This window comes from Neolamprologus brichardi, chromosome 9 (genome assembly GCF_056152115.1).
Source record: "Neolamprologus brichardi isolate AB-2024 chromosome 9, ASM5615211v1, whole genome shotgun sequence".
Lineage (NCBI taxonomy): Eukaryota > Metazoa > Chordata > Actinopteri > Cichliformes > Cichlidae > Neolamprologus > Neolamprologus brichardi.
In genome coordinates, this window is record NC_142112.1 from 35,255,384 (window position 1) to 35,282,140 (window position 26,757).

The window sequence follows — 26,757 nt, forward strand, 5'->3', positions numbered from 1 at the left end:
GCAGTCAGCACTCGTAGAAACAGGAAGAGAGCAACCTTCAGAAAAAGAGATTATACATCCATCCTACAAGTGGAACATTTTCATCAGATCTTTACAGGAGATTACATCTGAACTCTGTGGAGCCTGATCTCAAGAGTTTTAAGTCTGACACTGAAACCAGAGGATCTTTCTCTCTCTTCAGATTCACTGTGATCCAGTGATGGGAGTGATTTCAGCCCTGAGTGATCACGCTGATGTTTGCACAGAGCAGACAATGAGGTGAATGTTTGGGCACATTGGTAACAGTGAAACAGTTTATTAGTAACGTGGGATTGTTTGTGTTTGGAGTATGATCTGAGATTCCTGAAGCTCTTGTCACACTGATCACAGCTGTAGTTTCCTTCCATGTGTGCATGTTCATGAAGTTTACGATTACCTGATTGTGAGAAGCTTTTGTCACAGTGTCTGCACTTGTATGGTTTCTCTCCTGTGTGGACTCGTTTGTGTGTTTTAAGGTTACTTGTAGTGGTGAAGGATGACCCACACTGATCACAGAGGTGCTTTTTAACCCCACTGTGAATCAGTTCATGTTGTTTTAACTCAGTTGGTGTGGTGAAGCTTCTCCCACATTCTTTGCAGTATTTCAGTTTGTCTCTACTGTGTCTACGTTGATGTCTTTTTAGGGCGTCTTGCCAATTGAAAGTTTTTCCACAGAGGTCACAACGAAAGTCTTTCCCACCACCACAGTGATGACAGGGTTGAGAACTGGATCCATCTGTGTCGCTCTGCTTCTAAACAAAGACACAAAGACAGTGTAAGTCAGTCCTTCAACATTTTTATCCTGAACGTCGCCTGAAAGAAAGAGCATCTCTGCAGATGTCCAATTAAATTTTACTGTTTCAGTTAACACAGATAAGGATAACAATATAAATACATACCTCACAGTAACTGCACTTGTAGAGTCTCTTTCTGGTGTGGATCTGTTGGTGTTGTTTCAGGTGACATGGAGATTTAAAAGTCTTCTCACACAGGTCACATTTATAAGGTCGTTCCTCAGTGTGGGTAAAATTGTGTTGTTGTAACTGCCTGTTGGTTGTAAACTGTCTGCCACACTGTTCACAGCAGTACACATCATGTCCAGTGTGAATGCGTAGGTGTGTATTTCGGCTGTCTATGTGGCTGAAAGTTTTTCCACAGATGTCACAGTTGTATGCCTTAATTCCAGAGTGGGTAACTAGATGCTTCTGTAAGCTGCTTCTTTGAGTAAAAGCTCTGCCACACTGATCACAGCTGTACGCTTTAACTCCACTGTGGATGACTTTGTGTGTTTTTAGGCCACTCTCCCAGGAATATGACTTTCCACACAAGTCACAGCTGAACGGCCTCTCTCCAGTGTGGATGACCTGATGACGTTTTAGTGAATCCTTCTGAGTAAACTCCTTCCCACACTCGTCACAGGTGTATTTTTTCTCTCCCTTTCTTCTGTGAGGTTTGTCGGCCTCCTGAGAGCGCTGACTTCTCGCTCCATGTTGGTCCTGCAGTGACAGAGATACAAACAGAGGCAGTGAGTGAAATGCAGTCGTGGAACAAACTCAACCTTCAAACTCCCTCCATTAACACTAGTTTTAAACCTGAAGGTGGAGTGTGGCACCAAACACCTTAAAGGTCTCTTACCCCCACCTGCTGGTAGTTCTAACACATTACATCCAACCTGGTGTTAAAAATAATTCATGACTGTTCAAATGTTTCACTGTAGAAAACATTGGATTCATTTTTGATTAACGGCGATTAAATGTCATTCATTTTCAATCTATATTAATAGCATTTCAATTTGTATGAGCAAAAAAACTCAAAAAAGCGAAAATATACACATTTAATATGTTTACTGCCTGATATTGGGCTACCGTGGTGGTGCTTTGAACGTGTTTTTTGCAGTGATAAACCAATATTAAGTCTGTTCGAACAACAATAATACCAATAATAATATTATTATTAATAGTAATCAGAATAATAACAATAATAATAATAATTATTATTATGCATGTCACAGCATGTCTTTTATCCTAACTGCTCTCTGCAGATGGCCCCGCCCCTCTGTTATTCTGCTGGAGGTTTCTTCCTGTTAAAAGGGAGTTTTTCCTTCCCACTGTCACCAACGTGCTTGCTCATAGGGGGTCATATGATTGTTGGATTTTTCATCTGTATGTATTATTGTAGGATCCACATTACAATATTGATTGATTGGTAATTTATTTCAATATGTGAACAATATACAAGTACATTTAGAAAAGAAAATAAGAAAAGAAAAGAAAAAAAGCACCTTGGGGCAACTATTGCTGTGATTTGGTGCTGTATAAATAACACTGAATTGAATTCAAAATTTAATTAATATCACTACTACAACTAATAATAATATTAAAGAACAATAATTGCTTGTGACTTCTTAATGTTTGTAAACACAATTTAAAAATACATAATAAAATGCAACAGAGTCATATAACAGGTTGGGAGGATGAGAGTTTTAGACGTGACTGATTATTTGGTGAAACTGTGATGTTTTCCTCACCTTCTGTGTTGAGCTCATTGTTTCCTCTGTAGTGACTCAGCTGAGTCCAGATGGCTGAAAATGTTCCTCTGCTGCTCCGTCAGACTCTTCTCCTCCTGCTGATCAGCTGGGACACAAAACAGATCTTTGTTAGGCTCCACACTGCACTGAAGAGTCAAAGTGTCTCATATGTTCATCTGACAACACAAACTACAAATTTCACTCTGATTGCTTGTAGAAATCTTGTGAGACGTGTTGTGCTGCAAAGTGAGGAAACTCTCTCACTCACTTATACTTCAGGAGGAACTTTGTGACATTGGCTCTAATATTCTAAGCAGCCCTTTACTATGACAGGGCCAGAAAGTCCTATTTGAAGGTTTGGGAGAAGGACCATGTTAAAGGTGGATTGGGGTTTATACACTTTGTTATGATACAGGTAAGGCTGTAAGCACATCTGTGGGAGATCTACACGACACCACCCTCAGCGTAGTCCAGTAGATCTCAAAGAGGAAGCACTTCGATATACAGTTTTATATGTCAGGGTTCACGCCCCTTCATGCGTAAGCAGATAACATAACATGCGCGGCAGTTGTCTGCAACTCCTTTTATATTATTGATGTTTGTTCCTCACTAACGGTTTCGACACTCTCTCACCTCCATCTCTTTCCTGTTTCTCGTTGTGAGGCCCCATGATCGCATATGACCCATCCTGAGTACATCCTGTTCTAATCTGCACAGGCACGTATGCAGTTACAAGCAAAACACTACTTTAAATGTCTTCCAGTTTAAACCTTCTATAACCTCTTGATTAATATGGCACTTATTTAAAATTACAACATTTATATTTCCCACAGTACTCGTGGTCATTGATCAGTGGTTTCAGAGCTTTCCTTCCTGCTTTGAGTGCAGCTGTGTTTGACACAGGAAGACATTATTACATTCTTCACGATTATACTTTATTCTTTTTGGGGGAAGTGCAGCTTTAAACCTTCACATGATTCAAGTCAACCCAACAAATCAATCTGAACGATCACAGGTGGGAAAAACTTATGTAGACAAAGTGAAATCAAACCCAACATTCAATCCACAACATGATTAAAAACACGATTCTTCCAAATCACCAAGAGCTGCACATTAACCACCACAATATATTTTTATTCTCTGTGCTTTCAAATATGAACACTGTTTACTTTCATCTCTGTTTCATTAGTTTTTGTTAACATCTTCCTGTGCATCACTTTACAGCAGCCAGACTCATTATAATGACACTTTGTAGAAGTTCACTTCCTCTCATGTGTTCATCCACAGCAGCTGGACAATAAAGTTTATTGTGACCCTGATACTGCAGCAGATCGCTCTCATCCATTTCCTGTTATCACTTCAAATAGAAATGAGGCTGTAGAGGTTTGGTGCATGCAGGAAAACAGCTGCAGGGACAATGAAAAGACTTTTCTGCTCCAACTTCTCCCAGCATGCTGAGCTAATGATTAGTTGGTGTTTTTCTCCAAACACTCTCACTCTTCTCTCAACGTGTTCACAATAAACTGTGAACAGACACCGAGGAGAGCAGCAGAAGACCTCATTCAGGAGCTAAACTCAACATGAACTGAACTCACAGTAAAGTTAGCTCGGTGCTTACCTTTAGATGAGCCCACAAACCGAGAGAAACTCCGTGATGAAGCTGGAACTCTTTCCAAACAGGAAACAGATCAGGGAGCAGAGACCCACGTGGTTCACGCTGATCTCAGCTACGATCCAGGAGACAAGGGTGGGCAGATCGATGCAGATATCGATCCAAACGTCGGTTTAGTTTGTTTTATCATCCAAATTCACTATTTTACTCGCTTAGGAATAAACGGTAGCTCCGTCTGCGTTGTCACTACCCGATCCGTACCGTAAACCCGATCGGTAACCCGCATGCGCGAAAGGTGTCTACTTCCGGTCGAAGCGTTTTACTCTATTTACGGTTCAGAGTATCTGTAAAGATGTTAAGAATGATAAGTATCTCTTAATTTTTTCCATTAATGAAGCATTTCAATATAATGTAGACAAAAACAAAAAACAAAAAGATAGTAACGGATCAGGACTCCCCGATCCGTACTGCACATGTGCAGATTTTCTTCTTCTTCTGTTCGATTTAATGGCAGTTTACTCCCCAGTCTACTAATAAATCCCCACCTGCTGACCAAACGAATGAACCGTATTGTAATCTGAAGCAGCGTCATTACAAATGCATGCTTAATTTGATTTAGTGATAGTCGAGTGTGTTTATGCTTGTCTGTGTGAAGAGGATTGTTGGCATAGTGATGATGATGTCCGCTATCACTGTCAGTTGTCAGTAAACACTTAATCTGGCTGATGAATCTTTACGTGACACATTACTAAGTCAGTATTATTAAGTCTGTAATTCGTTGGGTGAGTGCTGAGAGTTTGTATATGTGTGCATGAGGGTGGGAATGCATGTTTGTGTCTGTGTGTGCCTGTTTGTCTGTGTCTATATGTCAGGTCGGGTCTTAGACTCCACCTCTCTGGGAACTCCAAGGCCCTCCAAAGTGTGGCGGCCTATCTCCCCTCACCACACTCCCTGCCGGTGACTGATGCCCTCAGGGGTTGGTGCATTGGTGGTTCTTGGTGTCCGGGGCTGGGCGCTCAGGAATGTACCAGCTCACTCCCGGTGGCTACTTGGCGGGGCCTGGCACCTGTTTCTCGGTCAGGCCTCCGGGGTGCGGGGGGCCCTCGGGCCTCCGGCCTCTGGGCCTGCGGCTCGGTTCCCTATGGCACAGCTGGCTGCAGGCAGGACAGGCGAGCACGCCGGTGCAGAATACATCTATCCTAGGTGTTATGCCTGGATTGAGCGAAACATAACTATAAATCTGCTTGTAGAACAGTTTGATCACTTTGCAAAATTTGTTTCCAAATCCAAAAAGTTCTAAAGATCTAAATAAAAAATTATTGCCTATTGAATCAAATGCTTTAAAAAAAGTCAATAAATAATATTAAACTTTCTGAATTAATAAAGGATCGGTAGTCAATCATATCTAATATTAATCTTATGTTATTATGAATCTGCCTTCCTTTAATAAACGCTGATTGGCACTCATCAATTAATTTGTTTAAGACGCTCTTAATCCTATTTGCATATACTAAGGCTAATAATTTGTAATCGTTACATAAAAGTGTTATGGGTCTCCAATTGTCTAGCACTTGTAAATTTTTGTTTGGTTTGGCCAATAAGGTTATTAATCCTGTTTTCATTGTTGGGGATAGTTCTTCATTTTTTAAACAATCCAAAAAGCCATTAAATAACAAATCTTTAATGTCTTGCCTAAAGGTTTTATAAAATTCAATCGTTAGACCGTCAATTCCAGGCGATTTTCCATTTTTCATTTGGATTCAGATATATTCAAATCTTCTTCTAACCATATTTTATCATACTCTTCCAATTTTTTTTACCTGGTCTTTAATCATATCAAAAAAGATGTCTGCATTCTCTTTTTCGGTTATTGGTTTATACAGATTACTATAGAATATGTTAATTTCCTCACTAATTTGGTTTGGTTCCTCTATCATAGCGCCATCCTTACTCAATTTAGTTATTTTTTTTCTTTGTTTGTCTACGCTTGTCTAGACTATTTTCAATTCAATTCAATTTTATTTATATAGCGCCAAATCACAACAAAAGTCGCCTCAAGGCACTTCATAGATACAGAGAAAAACCCAACAATCATATGACCCCCTATGAGCAAGCACTTTGGCGACAGTGGGAAGGAAAAACTCCCTTTTAACAGGAAGAAACCTCTAGCAGAACCAGGCTCAGGGAGGGGCGGCCATCTGCTGCGACCGGTTGGGGTGAGAGAAGGAAGACAGGATAAAAGACATGCTGTGGAAGAGAGACAGAGGTTAATAACAGATATGATTCAGTGCAGAGAGGTCTGTTAATACATAATGAGTGAGAAAGGTGACTGGAAAGGAAAAACTCAATGCATCATGGGAATCCCCCGGCAGCCTACATCTATTGCAGCATAACTAAGGGAGGATTCAGGGTCACCTGGTCAGCCCTAACTATATGCTTTAGCAAAAAGGAAAGTTTTAAGCCTAATCTTGAAAGTAGAGATAGTGTCTGTCTCCCGAATCCAAACTGGAAGCTGGTTCCACAGAAGAGGGGCCTGAAAACTGAAGGCTCTCCCTCCCATTCTACTTTTAAATACTCTAGGAGCAACAAGTAGGCCTGCAGAGCGGGAGCGAAGTGCTCTAATAGGGTGATATGGTACTACAAGGTCATTAAGATAAGATGGGGCCTGATTATTTAAGACCTTGTATGTGAGGAGCAGGATTTTGAATTCAATTCTGGATTTAACAGGAAGCCAATGAAGGGAAGCCAAAACAGGAGAAATATGCTCTCTCTTTCTAGTCCCTGTCAGTACTCTTGCTGCAGCATTTTGGATTAGCTGAAGGCTTTTCAGTGAGTTTTTTGGACATCCTGATAATAATGAATTGCAGTAGTCCAGCCTGGAAGTAATAAATGCATGAACTAGTTTTTCAGCGTCACTCTGAGACAGGATATTTCTAATTTTAGAGATGTTGCGCAAATGGAAGAACGCAGTCTTACATATTTGTTTAATATGTGTGTTGAAGGACATATCCTGGTCAAAAATGACTCCAAGGTTCCTCACAGTGTTACTGGAGGCCAGGGTAATGCCATCCAGAGTAAGAATCTGGTTAGATACCATATTTCTAAGCTTTTCAGCGCCGAGTACAATGACCTCAGTTTTATCTGAGTTAAGAAGCAGAAAGTTAGCGGCCATCCAGGTCTTTATGTCTTTAAGACATTCCTGCAGATTTCCAATCGCTACTAAATATCAGAGCCACTGTTGTAGAGCAATCCCGACTGGCCCAAGGACGTGAAGATTTTCATATCCCATCTGTGTTCGAGACTGTACCACTGTTCCTCCGGTGCGATCCACAATGCCATCCCACCAGGAAGAAATGTCAAAGAAGGCGAGGGAAACGGGGCAGTGTATTGGTAAAATTCAAAAATTGCATGGCTGTTTCACCGACAGCTAATTCTTACGCTCTCCTGAACAAATTTGCCCCGGATATCAAGTTGTTCATCTCCGGGCGATCCCTGGAATTGGTGCACCTATTGGAATTGGCCAGCAACCCTGTGTTAGCTAGATTGGCTGTGGTTAATGCGAGGTGCTAAAAAAGATAAAACTTTTATTTTGAACGACTTCTTCACCACTCGTCGTTTTAATTTTCTTCTGGTGACGGAAACTTGGCTAAACTTGGGTGAGTTAAGCTCGCTTTCGGAAGTTGTCCCTCCAGGCTGTGAATATCTGAAGTCGCCATAGACCACTGGCCAGGCTGGAGGGCTCGCCATAGTTAATAAAACTATTTCAACTGTCAGCATTGGAATGGTTTCAATCTTACCTGTCTAACCAAAGTTCTTCTGCTAGATTAGGGAACAAAACAAAGGCCTCCGGTGGGAGCTCCGTTTACATTCCCTTTATGTTACAACAAAAAATAACATTAAAACAGCGACGGTCAGAAAACTGTTGCTCCACGTCCTGCTTGCTTACCTAACCTTTTACCCACACCCCTCCGCATGTGGGCCAAATACACACCCCCTTTACGACATCTATCAACACTTTACAACAACGACAGACTAACAAAGCAGGATTAATTTATGGAGCACAGACTATTACATTACAACATAAAATGTTCAAGATTATAATAGAAACTTAAAGATTATGACAAATACTTAAATATGGCATGATGTAACTGAGTAAAATATTGGCCTGGACTTGGCTCCAACACTCTCTATGCGCTCAATTTTTAAAAAAAAATACCTGGCATCTCACACCATTGTTATGCAGACAACTCACAGATTTACCTGCCACTGAAACATAAATCTGTGAGTCCTTTGAAGGGATTGCTGGATTGTTTGGAGGATGTTAAGGCGTGGATGGCTTTAAACCTTCTCAGCTTAAATGAACAGAAAACAGAGTGTTTGGTCCCTGTGACCACTATGACTTTGGGCCCTTAGGAATTCATTTTGAAAAAGCCCTTGCGAGGAAGCCAGGAGTGAGTTTTGATAGTAATCTAACATTTGATAAACATATTAATGCCGTCATCAAGACCAGTTTCTTTCATCTTCAGCTACTTGCAAAGTGAAGCCATTTCTCTGTTTTACAGACTTTGAGATAGCTATCCATGCCTTCATTTCATCTCACCTCGACTTATGTAATAGTCTTTACTCTGGTGTTAATCTGTCATCAGCTAGCCGACTGCAGCTAGTCCAAATGCTGCAGCACAGTTACTAGCTGGCACATGTAACTACTTTGAACACCGGCGCCCCCGTGCGTGGCATCCTGTTAAAGCAGCTCCGCTCATTCTCAGCTTCTTTCTTATCTCCTCTTTACTTTTGCCAATTTTTTTTGTATCTAAAGTTTCAGCTGTTAGATTCTGCAGTCATGGACTACCGTTTTGTGCTAGTCTTGGTTGTCTTTCTCTGTTTTTTTTTTTTTCAACTTTTCTTGGCTGTGTTTGGGAACCCGGCACAAGGATCCTTTGTTTAGTGTAGGTATCAGCTGTTACCGCTGCGTCCCGCAGCAGAGCTGCCGGTGTTCCAGATCTACTGGCGTTTAGATTAACTGGATTTGGTCGAACAGATATGTGGCAGACTTGCGTTTCAGGAGCTGCTACCGACAAACCAGCAAAAAAACGCCAAATGTGTCATCTGTGACACTTGTGAGGTTATCTCAAACACACTCCGTCAGTCTTGATGCTGTTGAACAACAAAATGTTTAAAAATGTGGCGAGTTTACCTGGTGATATCCTCATGCGTGACGCGATTGCGAAAACAGCAAACAATTAACACCACGCCGATGTTGTTCACAGGACAGCAAGAGTAAATGATCGGGAGACTCTTGTCGTCGTTATCGTTCCCCTCGTAAGTTTTATTTCTCCGGTTTCAGCGTTTTTGCTTCACAACTACAGCGTGCAGTTTACTTTGTGTGTACTAACATGGACTCGAGTCAACCTGCGCCACCTCTGGCCAAGCAACCTAGAGCCAGATCAACTTGTGACACACATCTGCAGCACGTTTGAATTTGTTTCATGCACAACACATTTGTACCTTTCAATTGTGTCTGTTTGTGCGTCATCACCGACAGAGGTGAACATTCAGGATGAGGGGAGATACCAGTGCCACATCAGCACCATCAGTGAAATGTTCATCATCCTGAATGTGGACGGTAACAAAACTCTTTAAAAAGAGAGGAAAGACTAAAGCTGCCACATTTACAACCTACGCAAGAAATTGAACCACAAACAACATCTTGAACCCGTATTATTAACTAAATAATTATAATAGTCTGAGTTGTTACTACAATACTTAATCAGTGATGTGATTATTCAGCATTGTCATTCCCAAATCATATGACCTCTGACCTTTGACTTATACTTGTTAAAGTGTGTCAGAGGAATTCAGCTGAGAGCCAAAGGGACTTTCTGAGGTTTGAAGCCCCGAGGCCTGTCTGTGACACCAGGACTGATCCAGAGTCATTTTTATAACACTTCAAATACATAAAGATTACATGAAATGTTTACAAGTCTGTAAAGTTAATCTCCAACAAGTAGGACAAAGGATCACCTGCAGCTCAGACGGGATCTACCCTCAACCTGAGATCACCTGGTCCACCAGCCCTTCATCCAGCATCACCACCAACAACACAACAGCCCATCAGACTGAGCAGCAGCTTTACAGCATCAGCAGTTCTCTGATACTTCCAAACAGTGACATGGATCTATATTACATCTGTGCAGTCAGCACTCGCAGAAACAGGAAGAGAGCAACCTTCAGAAAAAGAGATTATACATCCATCCAGTGGAACATTTTCATCAGATCTTTACAGGAGATTCGATCTGAACTCTGTGGAGCCTGATCTCAAGGGTTTTAAGTCTGACACTGAAACCAGAGGATCTTTCTGCCTCTTCAGATTCACTGTGATGGGAGTGATTTCAGCCCTGAGTGATCACGCTGATGTTTGCACAGAGCAGATAATGAGGTGAATGTTTGGGCACATTGGTAACAGTGAAACAGTTTATTAGTAACGTGGGATCGTTTGTGTTTGGAGTATGAACTGAGATTCCTGAAGCTCTTGTCACACTGGTCACAGCTGTAGTTTCCTTCCATGTGTGTACGTTCATGATAGTTACGACCATTTGATTGTGAGAAGCTTTTGTCACAGTGTCTGCACTTGTATGGTTTCCCTCCTGTGTGGCCTTGTTTGTGTGTTTTAAGCTGACTTGCAGTGGTGAAGGATGACCCACACTGTTCACAGAGGTGCTTTTTAACCCCACTGTGAATCAGTTCATGTCGTTTTAACTCATTTGGTGTGGTGAAGCTTCTCCCACATTCTTTGCAGTATTTCAGTTTGTCTCTACTGTGTCTACGTTGATGTGTTTTTAGGGTTTCTTTCCAATTGAAAGTTTTTCCACAAAAGTCACAACAAAAGTCTTTCCCATCACCACAGTGATGACAGGGTTGAGAACTGGATCCATCTGTGTCGCTCTGCTTCTAAACAAAGACACAAAGACAGTGTAAGTCAGTCCTTCAACATTTTTATCCTGAACGTCGCCTGAAATAAAGAGCATCTCTGCAGACGTCCAATTACATTTTACTGTTTCAGTTAACACAGATAAAAATATAAATACATACCTCACAGTAGCTGCACTTGTAGAGTCTCTTTCTGGTGTGGATCTGTTGGTGTAGTCTCAGGTAACGTGGAGATTTAAAAGTCTTCTCACACAGGTCACATTTATAAGGTCGTTCCTCAGTATGGTTAAACATGTGTTGTTGTAACTGTGTGTCTGTTATAAACTCTTTGCCACACTGATCACAGCAGTACAAAACATGTCTGGTGTGAATGCGTAGGTGGGTTATTTCGGCTCCCTATTTAGCTGAAAGCTTTTCCACAGATGTCACAGCTGTATGCCTTAATTCCAGAGTGGGTAACCAGATGACTCTTTAAGTGGCTACGTTGACTAAAAGCTCTGCCACACTGATCACAGCTGTACGCTTTAACTCCACTGTGGATGAGTTGGTGTTGTTTTAGGGAATCCTTCAAGGAAAAAGTCTTTCCACACAAGTCACAGCTGAACAGTTTCTCTCCAGTGTGGATGACCTGATGACGTTTTAGTGAATCCTTCAAAGTAAACTCCTTCCCACACTTGTCACAGCTGTATTTTTTCTCTCTCTTTCTTCTGTGAGGTTTGTCGGCCTCCTGAGAGCGCTGACTTCTCGCTCCATGTTGGTCCTGCAGTGACAGAGATACAAACAGAGGCAGTGAGTGAAATGCAGTCGTGGAACAAACAGAACCTTCAAACTCCCTCCATTAACACTAGTTTTAAACCTGAAGGTGGAGTGTGGCACCAAACACCTTAAAGGTCTCTTATCCCCACCTGCTGGTAGTAGAAACACATTACATCCAACCTGGTGTTAAAAATAATTCATGACTGTTCAAACACTCTAAAATCATGCCCATCCCTCCTGCTGTACACTAATATTAAGACTAGCATGCTAACACACTCAGAAAAGTAATAAATGTTTACCAGGTCTATACTTTTTTATATTTCCCGTTGCTGTTTCCTATTAGATATTTTTTTTATAATTTTCTAAATTATTAAATCCAATGTAACAGTTACTAGCTTGGTTGAGTGAAGGAGAACGTCAGAGTCTGATTGTAACCTGAGGAATTTTTTACTTTTAGTCCCTACATCCCTACATATCACATACATATCTGTATTTTCTACAACTTACATTTACAAAACAGGCTTTTTACTTTTGGTTTAAGGCATTTGCGGGGAGATATTTCATCACTGCAGGCATCAAAAATCAAACCGATCTGAGCCTAAACAGTAACACATGAAAGCTAAGATGAAGATGAAAGAGGCAAAACTGTGTGACATAGTCAGGGGTTAAAATGGGCTGGTGGGTCCCCCCCCCCCCCCACTTGCACAGCACTAAACAACTACAGGTGCTCATAAGGCAGCTGTTGTTGTGACACTGAATTCAATTGAAAATGTAATTAATACTACTAATAATAATAAAGAATAATAATTGCTTGTGACTTCTTAATGTTTGTAAATATAATTGAAAAATACATAGTATATAATAAAATACAACACAGTCATATAACAGGTTGGGAGTACGAGAGTTTTAGACGTGACTGATTATTTGGTGAAACTGTGATATTTTCCTCACCTTCTGTGTTGAGCTCATTGTTTCCTCTGTAGTGACTCAGCTGAGTCCAGATGGCTGAAAATGTTCCTCTGCTGCTCCGTCAGACTCTTCTCCTCCTGCTGATCAGCTGGGACACAAAACAGATCTTTGTTAGGCTCCACACTGCACTGAAGAGTCAAAGTGTCTCATATGTTCATCTGACAACACAAAGTACAAATTTCACTCTGATTGCTTGTAGAAATCTTGTGAGACGTGTTGTGCTGCAAAGTGAGGAAACTCTCTCACTCACTTATACTTCAGGAGGAACTTTGTGACATTGGCTCTAATATTCTAAGCAGCCCTTTACTATGACAGGGCCAGAAAGTCCTATTTGAAGGTTTGGGAGAAGGACCATGTTAAAGGTGGATTGGGGTTTTTACACTTTGTTATGATACAGGTAAGGCTGTAAGAGCCTGAGAAGGTGTCCTGAATGAACCTCTAAAACCAGTTTTCAGCTAACGACTCTGCTTCAGTCTGGAAAACAGCAACTACAAGTTTAAAGACTCCATCAACAGGGATGATGCTCCAGGGATCTGTTGAAGATGCGAGTAAAGATGGGAGCCAGCTGTTCAGCACAGGTTTTGAGGCAGGAGGGTGAGACACCGTCTGGTCCGGGGGCTTTTCTGAGCTTCTGTTTCTGAAATAGTTGGCTCACATCCTCAGTGTGTATTCTGAGTTTCAGGGAGGAGGGGAGGGGGGGGGGGGGGGTGAGAGGTGTGATGGAGGTCGATAAGTCTGGATTGGAGAGGGTGGTGGTGGTCTTTGATATTTGCATAATGGCTGAAAAGAGCACCACTGAAGGAACAAAGGGCTGGGAGGTCAGTTATTTGAGCATTAATATGCAAAATCAGTGGTTTCAGTGCTTTCCTTCCTGCTTTGACTGCAGCTGTGTTTGACACAAGAAGACATTATTACATTCTTCACGATTATACTTTATTCTTTTTGGGGGAAGTGCAGCTTTAAACCTTCACATGATTCAAGTCAACCCAACAAATCAGTCTGAACGATCACAGATGGGAAAAACTTCTGTAGACAAAATGAAATAAAACCCAACATTCAATCCACAACATGATTAAAAACATGATTCTCCCAAATCACCAAGAGCTGCACATTAACCACCACAATATATTTTTATTCTCTGTGCTTTCAAATATGAACACTGTTTACTTTCATCTCTGTTTCATTAGTTTTTGTTAACATCTTCCTGTGCATCACTTTACAGCAGCCACACTCATTAAAATGACACTTTGTAGGAGTTCACTTCCTCTCATGTGTTCATCCACAGCAGCTGGACAATAAAGTTTATTGTGACCCTGACACTGCAGCAGATCGCTCTCATCCATTTCCTGTTATCACTTCAAATAGAAATGAGGCTGTAGAGGTTTGGTGCATGCAGGAAAACAGCTGCAGGGACAATGAAAAAACTTTTCTGCTCCAACTTCTCCCAGCATGCTGAGCTAATGATTAGTTGGTGTTTTTCTCCAAACACTCTCTCACTCTTCTCTCAACATGTTCACAATAAACTGTGAACATGTAACGCTTCCAGCCCTTCAAAAATCACAGACGCTCAGAAAGGTTGGCTTTTCACGATTTATTCCTGCAGAAGACATAAAACACACTCAACAGGTGTCTTCTGATGGTACTAGCAATTGTAGCTCCCTCACAGTGCAAGCGCGCGCTGTCTCGACAGACTTACAATTAACTTTTTAATGAAGAAAAGATGGAAAATAATAATTTCTCCCATTTTTCAGTCTGTCACACTGAACTTGTATACAAAAAAGAAATCTTATGACTAATAAAATACATTTCACAATCGTATAAAACAAAATAACAGGATAACAGAAGTCTCAGTAAACAGTATCACCGGCTAAACATTGCCCTCTAGTGAAAAATTAACGGTAGCGCACTACATTTTTACTTGCTTGTGCTTTACAGACAAGATGACTGTTAACGGCTCACATACCTCCAGAAGACATAAAACACACTCAACAGGTGTCTTCTGATGGTACTAGCAATTGTAGCTCCTACAATGTAAAACAACATCACAAAAAGCACAGAAAAACAGTAAATCAAACACATTTCCTGCTATGCGCAGCAACCACTAGGGGGCTGACAAAAGCTTACTGCCAAAGAGCATAAATATGGAAGAAACACTGTTTAACAGCAACCAGCCTTTGTTTCGGTTACACAGAAACTTTCTAATATCAATATGAACCTATATACATCGACATGTACAACTTATGTATCAACATTCACATCAGAAACCATAAAAATGCCAGAGCCTTTCATTACAGAACTTACCCTCACAGTGCAAGCGCGCGCTGTGAGGATGGAAGCCTTAGCAGCTTCTAAACGTTAGAGTGAGATCCGGTTTCTGGGTTTTCAAAATAAAACATAATAAAAAAAATGATAAAATTCACACTTAAAATAAGAATTAAGAACAGGTAAGTGCACGTTTTTCTGGTGTATTTTTAACTCCGTTACAAACAGACAGCAGCAGAAGACCTCATTAAGGAGCTAAACTCAACACGAACTGAACTCACAGTAAAGTTAGCTCGGTGCTTACCTTTAGATGAGCCCACAAACCGAGAGAAACTCCGTGATGAAGCTGGAACTCTTTCCAAACACAGGAAACAGATCAGGGAGCAGAGACCCACGTGGTTCACGCTGATCTCAGCTTCGATCCAGGAGACAAGGGTGGGCAGATCGATGCAGATATCGATCCAAACGTTGGTACTTTTTTTTTTTTTCTTTGAATGAAAAAGCAACTCTCTGTGCAAACGCCTCCTCTCGTGGAGCGTCCTCACTTTGCTCCGCCCTCTTCTTCTTCTTTATATCGTTTATTGGTGGTTGTCAAACAACAACATGGTGCATTACCGCCGCCAACTGGTGTGGAGTGTGAACTAGAACATCGACCCTCACATCCTCCCAAACAATTTACTCTCTTTTAAAAACTGGTATAATTCCTGATAACTTTCACTTCTTGAGTCCTTTTGCAGTAAATCAATAAGATCCAGTTTCATTTTTATGTTACTGAGGTTTTGGATCAGTTACCTTCTCACAGTGTAATATAACATGTCCTATAGTTTCCTCTTTTTTGAATGATTTGAATGGAGGTTATAATCCACCATCACTGAACTGAAACAAATATCTAAGTAGGAAGTCATCAGTTCAGTTTCTGATCAATTTCAGGGTATTTTATTGTACTGGCGAAGTTGTTTTGATGATTTTAGGTTTCCTTCGTGGTTATATTAATGTTATGAAATTGTATTTTATTTTTTATTAATTCATGTATGTATTTCCTTTTATATATAGCACTAATTTACAATGGGAGTTTCCAAGTTGTGTTATTGCAGGGTAAATGTTATTTAGAGATTTGTAAACATATTCCAATAATATCTTTTAACAGGAGTGACTGATTTTAAAAATGGGATTCTTTATGTCTGTGTAATATTTCATTAATCTCTGTTATTCTGTTATTTCTCTCCATACTCAACCTTGTTTTTGTTTTCCCTATAAAACACAGTTATACATCACATATTATAAATCTGACTTTGATAAATATTTAGATCTTCACACATTTCAGGGTCCAAGTGTGAGTTGACTGAAGTGTTTGTTTTTATCCCCACAACTTCCTAAACATTTTTACTGTAATGCATAAACAGAAACGAAAAATCTAAAACATGATATATGCATTACTATCTTCAGCCTCTAGGGGTCATTTTTGTTCAGGAAGTACATTCTCCTCCGATAAGCAGCTAAAAGCACTTCTCTAACCAAAGGCTGTAAATAGACAACATAAAAGTTTAGAAACAATAAAACAGAACAGATTCACAGAAGCCACAGTGATGTTAAACATACACCACTGACAGAAAACATTACAGGTGAGTTTCAAAAACAATAACACTAATACAGGGTTAAAGTTTATGAAACTGATGAAAGATTTTATTACCTTTTAAAATACTAGTACTATTTGAAATACAAAACCTGAGAAACACAGAGGAAAGGCTGCTGAACACAGATGCACAGCAGGTGAGGAGGAGCTCGATGGAAATTAGCAAATAATGCTTGAACACAAATTTTGTTTTGCTGGAAAACTGAACAACCCAGCGCATTCAGGAGTTCGAGAACACAGAGCACACAGTCAACACTGAACTCGAGTCTTTACAGTGAGAAAACTCCCACTTTGGAACTAAAAGAACAAAAATGCTTGATTCATTATAATCTCCTTTATTTCCTTTATATTTCAAAATATCAGCTAAAGAGAATAAATATATCTATTTTTCTTTTTCTTTTAGCAACATAGTGCTTTTTTTTCAATATCTTTTAAAAGCCAGGTCAAGGCTCCAAAAGCCCAAAGGCGATATAAGGGTGGCGGCTCACAACAGTTTTTGTTTGCTACATGGATCATTTTATTTCAGCTGGGTGTTTTTCCTTTTGTTATATTTCTTTAAGAGTTCAAAATGTGTTAATTACATAAATAAAATGTAATTTTCTCTGTAGCACTTCATGGATTTCATAAGCAACACACCTTATTTGTTCACACAAAGCATAAAAGTAAAAAACAATATATACAGTGTTATCTTCATTTTAGATGTTAAAAAGTATTTGCGGCTCCCAGTGTTTTCTTTTGTGTAGAAACCGGGTCCAAATGGCTCTTTGGGTATTAAAAGATTGCTGACCCCTGGTCAAGACTTAATTAATTACTTTCTTGAGCCTTGCAATTAGACCCTTTTCACCAGCCTCAGCTTATAGATAATGCGAATCACTCAGGACTCGCTCACCTCCTCCCTCCTTGCTTACAGCTTCTTCTTCTTCTTGGCTGGCAACCAATGTTAAGGCGCATTACCGCCCCCTGGCTCACAGCTCAGTGGACATTTAGAAAAAAAAAAGTACACACACACACACATATATATATATATATATATATATTTGAGACATTTAAGGAAAATAAAAATAAACAAAATAAATATTCCTTTTAGAAATTTTTTTGCTCTTTTTTGCTCTATAAAATAGTTGTTTTCTTATGGAATCACTCATCTTAGCAGTAGGATAGACATAAAAAAAGAGAAACAAATTAAGTTTGAGTGAAAATGTAAATTTTTTCCACTCTATGGTCAACTGACTTAGTGAATCAAATGACTCAAAGAACCCGATTCACTTTAGTGAGTGACTCATTAAAACTCGATTCAGTAAAAGGAATCGAATTTACCATCACAATTGCTCACTTGCTTTGCTCGACTGAGCGGACTTCCTGTTCAATAGGGTTATGGTTAGGGTTAGTTGTTTTTTGTTTTTTTTCAAAATAGAGGCGTTTCTAAAGTGCATTACTTGGAGCAACCACAGAGGATGCTGTAAACACATAATGAATAACAACTGACTGAGAATGATATTTTAGTGATACATTTTACAACTTTTAGTGATAACAGAACAGTGTCAATAATTAATTAATTACATGTGTCATAAATATTTATGTAATTAATTATTGCCACATTTAATTAATTCGTTATGGCAGTTCCATAAGATTCAAGAATTACATGATTTCTGTAAAATATATAAATATTATATATATAATAATAAACAGAAAGAAGTTGTGACAACAAAATCTCAGCAAGCTATCTACTGGAGTGGTAGGTCCCTGAACGTGTTCCACTTACATTTTGTTAATTTGGTGGAGGTGTGGACTTGTGGACATGTGGTGGACTCGGCCACTGTTTGCTGATATATCTTAAGGGGTGTCGCCAACTTGTAAACAGGTAACTGAACAACACATATGAAGCCATGTGGGAGGAATATTCCTGCTGTGGTCAGTCGTTCAGTGTAGGGGATGTCCTGTTTTCATCCTGTCTCCCACTTACAATTAGAGATGGGCAGTAACGCGTAATCCGATTACTTTTTTCAAGTAACGAGTAAAGTAAGGGATTACTATTGCAAAAACGGTAATTAGATTTCCGTTACTTTCCCGTAGGAACGCTGCGTTACTGCGTTACTAAAACTTTGATTTTTTGTGAGGATGTCTCATGACAGTGACGTAAGCAAGTGCGACGTTTGTGACAACAGCTGTGTGCAGATCAACAATGGATCATATATCGAGTGCTGCGAGAGTATGAGCATGCAGCGTTTAAAGTGTGGAAGTACTGACCTTACTTTGAGTTTGATTCCATAAAAAGTGACAAAAACATTTGTGTCCGTTGTGCGTGGGAAGAAAACTTCTTTTTACAGCGGAAAAAAAACCCCTAAACTTCCAAGCAAGCACCGAGTGCGCTACCACGTTATTGGAAATTCACAGAGAAACTCGCGGATTCTTTCACTGACCGCTGCGGCACACCTGCACCAGGGTAAACCTCCGCCTACCCCACTCCTGCTTTACAGGTGAAAATAGAGCAACAGGACTGCTGAGTCTTTAATTTTATTTATTTTCTGCTTTCGTTTTACTTGCATCTATTTGAAAGACTGAGTGTAAAAACAAAAACTATTTTATTTTATGTGCTGGAATGTGCAGAAAATAGGTTTAAATGTTCAACAAATTTCTTCAAGTCAGAGAATGTTGCATATAAATAAATTTTTGCTTGATGCATAAAGTTAAAACATTAAAACTAATAAAACAAGTTTTAAAAGGAGACTTTTCCATTTGATTACATTTTGTATGATGGATTATGCAGAAAAAGTAGAATTGGGCTAAAAGATCTATTGCTTTATCACCTATTCAGGTTGTAAATTGTGTTTTTAAAAAGTAACTAAGTAATTAATTACTTTTGAAAATAAGTAATCAGTAAAGTAACAGGATTACTTTTTGGGGGGAAGTAATCAGTAATTAGTTACTGATTACTTTTGTCAAGTAACTTGACCAACACTGCTTACAATCATACAGTTTTACAGTTTTAACCGTATTTCACGGCGGGGAGCACCACCGGCGTGTTCGTTAGAGCAGACCCAAAAACTGGAGGTTAAAGAATGGAAAACACAAACTTTGTACAAAAACCTCTTGTGTTTTTTTATTTTTAGCAGCCTCTTTTTTTTCTGCAAAATGATAACCAAGTTAGCCTTTTCTGTTGATACAACATAACTCCTTTGGTTGGAACCGGTGCTACACTGGCAGGGCTAGAGGCCAGGACTCCACTCTTCGGGTTCTTGGGGGATGTTGCTAACTCCATGTCCGATAACAGGCACCACATCCGCAGTAGATGAGCTCGGTGTGAGGTCTTGCAGCAAGCTATAAAATACGGTGCATTTTCTAGCTTTTACAAAAACGCTATGCATCACCAGGTGCTTCATCAGATGCTATGAAGGACAGCCAGACTTTTGAGTGCTTCGCCTTGGGCATTTTTAATCTTTAGCTCTCTGTTCGAGGGTGTTTTGGTACCATTCTTTATTCATGGCTGTGTTTTGGGGCAAAATTGTGAGCCCACTCCCTTGGATGAGAAGCAACCCCACACATGAATGGTCTCAGGATGCTTTACTGTTGGCATGACACAGGACTAATGGTAGCGCTCACCTTTTCTTCTCTGCACAAGCCTTTTTCCAGATGCCCCAAACAATCGGAAAGAGGCTTCATCTGAGAATATGACTTTGCCCCAGTCCTCAGCAGTCCATTCACCATGTTTACATGATTTTTGATAAATTAAATCATGTTAACATGAAATGAACAGAAAAGGAAAATTTCTTTCTGACTTCTTTAGAAATATATATTTTTTGTTTTTTTTATTCTTAGATTTTTTCCAGCTCCAGTCCGTAAAGTTAATCTCCAACAAGTAGGACAAAGGATCACCTGAAGCTCAGACGGGATCAACCTGAGCTCACCTGGTCCACCAGCCCTTCAACCAGCATCACCAACAACAACACAACAGCCCATCAGACTGAGCAGCAGCTTTACAGCATCAGCAGTTCTCTGATACTTCCAAACAGTGACATGGATCTATATTACATCTGTGCAGTCAGCACTGGCAGAAACAGGAAGAGAGCAACCTTCAGAAAAAGAGATTATACATCCATCCATCCAGTGGAACATTTTAATCAGATGTTTACAGGAGATTAGATCTGAACTCTGTGGAGCCTGATCTCAAGGGTTTTAAGTCTGACACTGAAACCAGAGGATCTTTCTGTCTCTTCAGATTCACTGTGATCCAGTGATGGGAGTGATTTCAGCCCTGAGTGATCACGCTGATGTTTGCACAGAGCAGATAATGAAGTGAATGTTTGGGCACATTGGTAACAGTGAAACAGTTTATTAGTAACGTGGGATCGTTTGTGTTTGGAGTATGAACTGAGATTCCTGAAGCTCTTGTCACACTGGTCACAGCTGTAGTTTCCTTCCATGTGTGCACATTCATGAAAAATACGATTACCTGAATGTGAGAAGCTTTTGTCACAGTGTCTGCACTTGTATGGTTTCTCTCCTGTGTGGACTCGTTTGTGTGATTTAAGCCCACCTTTAGATGTGAAGGATGACCCACACTGATCACAGAGGTGCTTTTTAACCCCACTGTGAATCAGTTCATGGCGTTTTAACTCAGTTGGTGTGGTGAAGCTTCTCCCACATTCTTTGCAGTATTTCAGTTTGTCTCTACTGTGTCTACGTTGATGTCTTTTTAGGGAGGCTTGCCAACTGAAAGTTTTTCCACAGAGGTCACAACAAAAGTCTTTCCCACCACCACAGTGATGACAGGGTTGAGAACTGGATCCATCTGTGTCACTCTGCTTCTAAACAAAGACACAAAGACAGTGTAAGTCAGTCCTTCAACATTTTTATCCTGAACGTCGCCTGAAAGAAAGAGCATCTCTGCAGACGTCCAATTAAATTTTACTGTTTCAGTTAACACAGATAAAGATAAAAATATAATTACATACCTCACAGTAACTGCACTTGTAGAGTCTCTTTCTGGTATGGATCGGTTGGTGTTGTTTCAGGTGACGTGGAGATTTAAAAGTCTTCTCACAAAGGTCACATTCATAAGGTCGTTCCTCAGTGTGGGTAAACATGTGGCGTTGTAACTGCATGTTGGTTGTACACTGTCTGCCACACTGATCACAGCAGTACACATCATGTCCAGTGTGAATGCGTAGGTGTGTATTTCGGTTCCCTATCTGGCTGAAGGTTTTTCCACAAATCTCACAGCTGTGTGCCTTCATTCCAGAGTGGGTAACTAGATGCCTCTGTAAGTGGCTACTTTGAGTAAAAGCTCTGCCACACTGATCACAGCTGTACGCTTTAACTCCACTGTGGATGAGTTGGTGTTTTTTTAGGGAATCCTTCAAGGAAAAAGTCTTTCCACACAAGTCACAGCTGAACGGTTTCTCTCCAGTGTGGATGACCTGATGACGTTTTAGTGTAGACTTCTCAGCAAAATCCTTCCCACAATCATCACAGGTGTATGTTTTCTCTCCCTTTCTTCTGTGAGGTTTGTCGGCCTCCTGAGAGCACTGACTTCTTGCTCCATGTTGGTCCTGCAGTGACAGAGATACAAACAGAGGCAGTGAGTGAAATGCAGTCGTGGGACAAACTCAACCTTCAAACTCCCTCCATTAACACTAGTTTTAAACCTGAAGGTGGAGTGTGGCACCAAATACCTTAAAGGTCTCTGATCCCCACCTGCTGGTAGTAGAAACACATTACATCCAACCTGGTGCTAAAAACAAGTCATGACTGTTCAAACACTCTAAAATCATGGCCATTCAATTCAATTTATTTATATAGCGCCAAATCACAACAAAAGTCGCCTCAAGGCGCTTCATAGATACAGAGAAAAGCCCAACAATCATATGACCCCCTATGAGCAAGCACTTTGGCAACAGTGGGAACGAAAAACTCCCTTTTAACAGGAAAAACCCTCCGGCAGAACCAGGCTCAGGGAGGGGCGGCCATCTGCTGCGACCGGTTTGGGTGAGAGAAGGAAGACAGGATAAAAGACATGCTGTGGAAGAGAGACAGAGGTTAATAACAGATATGATTCAGTGCAGAGAGGTCTGTTAATACATAGTGAGCGAGAAAGGTGACTGGAAAGGAAAAACTCAGTGCATCATGGGAATCCCCCGGCAGCCTACATCTATTGCAGCATAACTAAGGGAGGATTCAGGGTCACCTGGTCCAGCCCTAACTATATGCTTTAGCAAAAAGGAAACTTTTAAGCCTAATCTTAAAAGTAGAGATAGTGTCTGTCTCCCGAATCCAAACTGGAAGCTGGTTCCACAGAAGAGGGGCCTGAAAACTGAAGGCTCTGCCTCCCATTCTACTTTTAAATACTCTAGGAAAAACAAGTAGGCCTGCAGAGCGGGAGCGAAGTGCTCTAATAGGGTGATATGGTACTACAAGGTCATTAAGATAAGATGGGGCCTGATTATTTAAGACCTTGTATGTGAGGAGCAGGATTTTGAATTCAATTCTGGATTTAACAGGAAGCCAATGAAGGGAAGCCAAAACAGGAGAAATATGCTCTCTCTTTCTAGTCCCTGTCAGTACTCTTGCTGCAGCATTTTGGATTAGCTGAAGGCTTTTCAGTGAGTTTTTGGACATCCTGATAATAATGAATTGCAGTAGTCCAGCCTGGAAGTAATAAATGCATGAACTAGCTTTTCAGCGTCACTCTGAGACAGGATATTTCTAATTTTAGAGATGTTGCGCAAATGGAAGAACGCAGTCTTACATATTTGTTTAATATGTGCGTTGAAGGACATATCCTGGTCAAAAATGACTCCAAGGTTCCTCACAGTGTTACTGGAGGCCAAGGTAATGCCATCCAGAGTAAGAATCTGGTTAGATACCATATTTCTAAGCTTTTCAGCGCCGAGTACAATGACCTCAGTTTTATCTGAATTAAGAAGCAGAAAGTTAGCGGCCATCCAGGTCTTAATGTCTTTAAGACATTCCTGCAGTTTAACTAATTGGTGTGTGTTATCTGGCTTCATGGACAGATAGAGCTGGGTGTCATCTGCATAGCAGTGAAAATGTATGCTATGTCTTCTAATGATGCTGCCTAGGGGAAGCATGTATAATGTAAACAGAATTGGTCCTAGCACTGAACCCTGTGGAACTCCATAATTAACCTCAGTGTGTGAAGAGGACTCTCCATTTACATGCACAAATTGGAGTCTATTAGACAGATATGATACAAACCATTGCAGTGCAGTACCTGTAATACCTACAGCATGTTCTAATCGCTCTAATAGGACATTATGGTCAACAGTATCGAATGCTGCACTAAGGTCAAGAAGGACAAGCACAGAGATGAGTCCACTGTCAGAGGCCATAAGAAGATCATTTGTAACCTTCACTAAAGCTGTTTCTGTGCTGTGATGAACTCTGAAACCTGACTGAAACTCTTCAAATAAACCATTCCTCTGCAGATGATCTGTTAGCTGTTTGACAACTACTCTTTCAAGGATTTCCCTCCCCCATCCCTCCTGCTGTACAAAAATATTAAGACTAGCATGCTAACACACTCAGAAAAGTAATAAATGTTTACCAGATCTATACTTTTTTTTATATTTCCGTTTGCTGTTTCCTATTAAATATTTTTATAGCGGTGCAACGAATCAAAAATAATTCATGACTGTTCAAACGTTTCACTGTAGAAAACATTGGATTCATTTTTGATTAAAGGCGATTAAATGTCATTCATTTTCAATCTATATTAATCGCATTTCAATTTGTATGAGCAAAAAAACTCAAATAAGGGAAACTATACACACTTAATGTGTTTACTGCCAGATATCGGGCTACCGTTGTGGTGCTTTGAACGTGTTTTTTGCAGTGATAAACCAATATTAAGTCTGTTCGAACAACAATAATACCAATAATAATAATATTATTAATAGTAATCAGAATAATAACAATAATAATAATAATAATGTACTTCCACAGCATGTCTTTTATCCTAAACGCTCTCTGCAGATGGCCCCGCCCCTCTGTTATTCTGCTGGACGTTTCATCCAGTTAAAAGGGAGTTTTTCCTTCCCACTGTCACCAATGTGCTTGCTCATAGGGGGTCATATGATTGTTGGGTTTTTCGTCTGTATGTATTATTGTAGGATCCACATTACAATATTGATTGATTGGTAATTTATTTCAACATGTGAACAATATACAAGTACATTTAGAAAAGAAAATGAGAAAAGAAAAGAAAATAAGGACCTTGGGGCAACTATTGTTGTGATTTGGTGCTGTATAAATAACACTGAATTGAATTGAAAATTTAATTAATAATTGCTTGTGACTTCTTAATGTTTGTAAACACAATTTAAAAATATATAATAATATATAACACAGTCATATAACAAGTTGGGAGTATGAGAGTTTTAGACGTGACTGATTATTTGGTGAAACTGTGATGTTTTCCTCACCTTCTGTGTTGAGCTCATTGTTTCCTCTGTAGTGACTCAGCTGAGTCCAGATGGCTGAAAATGTTCCTCTGCTTCTCCGTCAGACTCTTCTCCTCCTGCTGATCAGCTGGGACACAAAACAGATCTTTGTTAGGCTCCACACTGCACTGAAGAGTCAAAGTGTCTCATATGTTCATCTGACAACACAAAGTACAAATTTCACTCTGATTGCTTGTAGAAATCTTGTGAGAGGTGTTGTGCTGCAAAGTGAGGAGGTAAGGCTGTAAGAGCCTGAGAAGGTGTCCTGAATGAACCTCTAAAACCAGTTTTCAGCTAACAACTCTGCTTCAGTCTGGAAAACAGACGTCAAGGCGACAGGTCTGTAGTCATTCAGTCCTGTGATGGTGGGTTTCTTGGGAACAGGGATCTGTTGAAGATGCAAGTAAAGATGGGAGCCAGCTGTTCAGCACAGGTTTTGAGGCAGGAGGCTGAGACACCGTCTGGTCCGGGGGCTTTCCTGGGCTTCTGTTTCTGAAATATTTGGCTCACATCCTTAGTGTGTATTCTGAGTTTCAGGGAGGAGGAAAGGGGGGGTGAGAGGTGTGATGGAGGTCGTTGAGTCTGGATTGGAGAGGGTGGTGGTGGTCGTTGATATTTGCATAATGGCTGAAAAGAGCACCACTGAAGGAACAAAGGGCTGGGAGGTCAGTTATTTGAGCATTAATATGCAAAATCAGTGGTTTCAGTGCTTTCCTTCCTGCTTTGACTGCAGCTGTGTTTGACACAGGAAGAAATTATTACATTCTTCACGATTATACTTTATTCTTTTTGGGGGAGGTGCAGCTTTAAACTTTCACATGATTCAAGTCAACCCAACAAATCAATCTGAACGATCACAAGTGGGAAAAACTTCTGTAGACAAAATGAAATAAAACCCAACATTCAATCCACAACATGATTAAAAACATGATTCTCCCAAATCACCAAGAGCAGCACATTAACCACCACAATATATTTTTATTCTCTGTGCTTTCAAATATGAACACTGTTTACTTTCATCTCTGTTTCATTAGTTTTTGTTAACATCTTCCTGTGCATCACTTTACAGCAGCCACACTTATTAAAATGAGACTTTGTAGGAGTTCACTTCCTCTCATGTGTTCATCCACAGCAGCTGGACAATAAAGTTTATTGTGACTCTGATACTGCAGCAGATTGCTCTCATCAATTTCCTGTTATCACTTCAAATAGAAATCAGGCTGTAGAGGTTTGGTGCATGCAGGAAAACAGCTGCAGGGACAATGAAAAGACTTTTCTGCTCCAACTTCTCCCAGCATGCTGAGCTAATGATTAGTTGGTGTTTTTCTCCAAACACTCTCTCACTCTTTTCTCAACGTGTTCACAATAAACTGTGAACAGACACCGAGGAGAGCAGCAGAAGACCTCATTCAGGAGCTAAACTCAACATGAACTGAACTCACAGTAAAGTTAGCTCGGTGCTTACCTTTAGATGAGCCCACAAACCGAGAGAAACTCCGTGATGAAGCAGGAACTCTTTCCAAACACAGGAAACAGATCAGGGAGCAGAGACCCACGTGGTTCACGCTGATCTCAGCTACGATCCAGGAGACAA

General features: G+C 40.3%; 1 protein-coding gene across 2 annotated transcripts in view; it reads right to left on the minus strand.

Moving 5' to 3' along the window:
- Nucleotides 1-25,163, minus strand: part of LOC148101548 (uncharacterized) — a 206,784-nt gene extending 181,621 nt beyond the window's left edge. The window contains exons 1-3 of one of the 2 annotated variants that reach the window (XM_087846380.1): nt 25,146-25,163; nt 21,990-22,253; nt 918-1,418 (exon numbers count right to left, since the gene is read on the minus strand). In XM_087846380.1, the coding sequence (XP_087702506.1) occupies nt 918-1,418; nt 21,990-22,253; nt 25,146-25,163 (783 nt within the window). Of the gene's footprint in view, nt 1-917; nt 1,515-2,545; nt 2,564-21,989; nt 22,254-25,145 lie in introns of those variants that run through there. The other variant, XM_087846383.1, reaches the window with a different exon arrangement.
- Nucleotides 25,164-26,757: the final 1,594 nt, after the last annotated feature.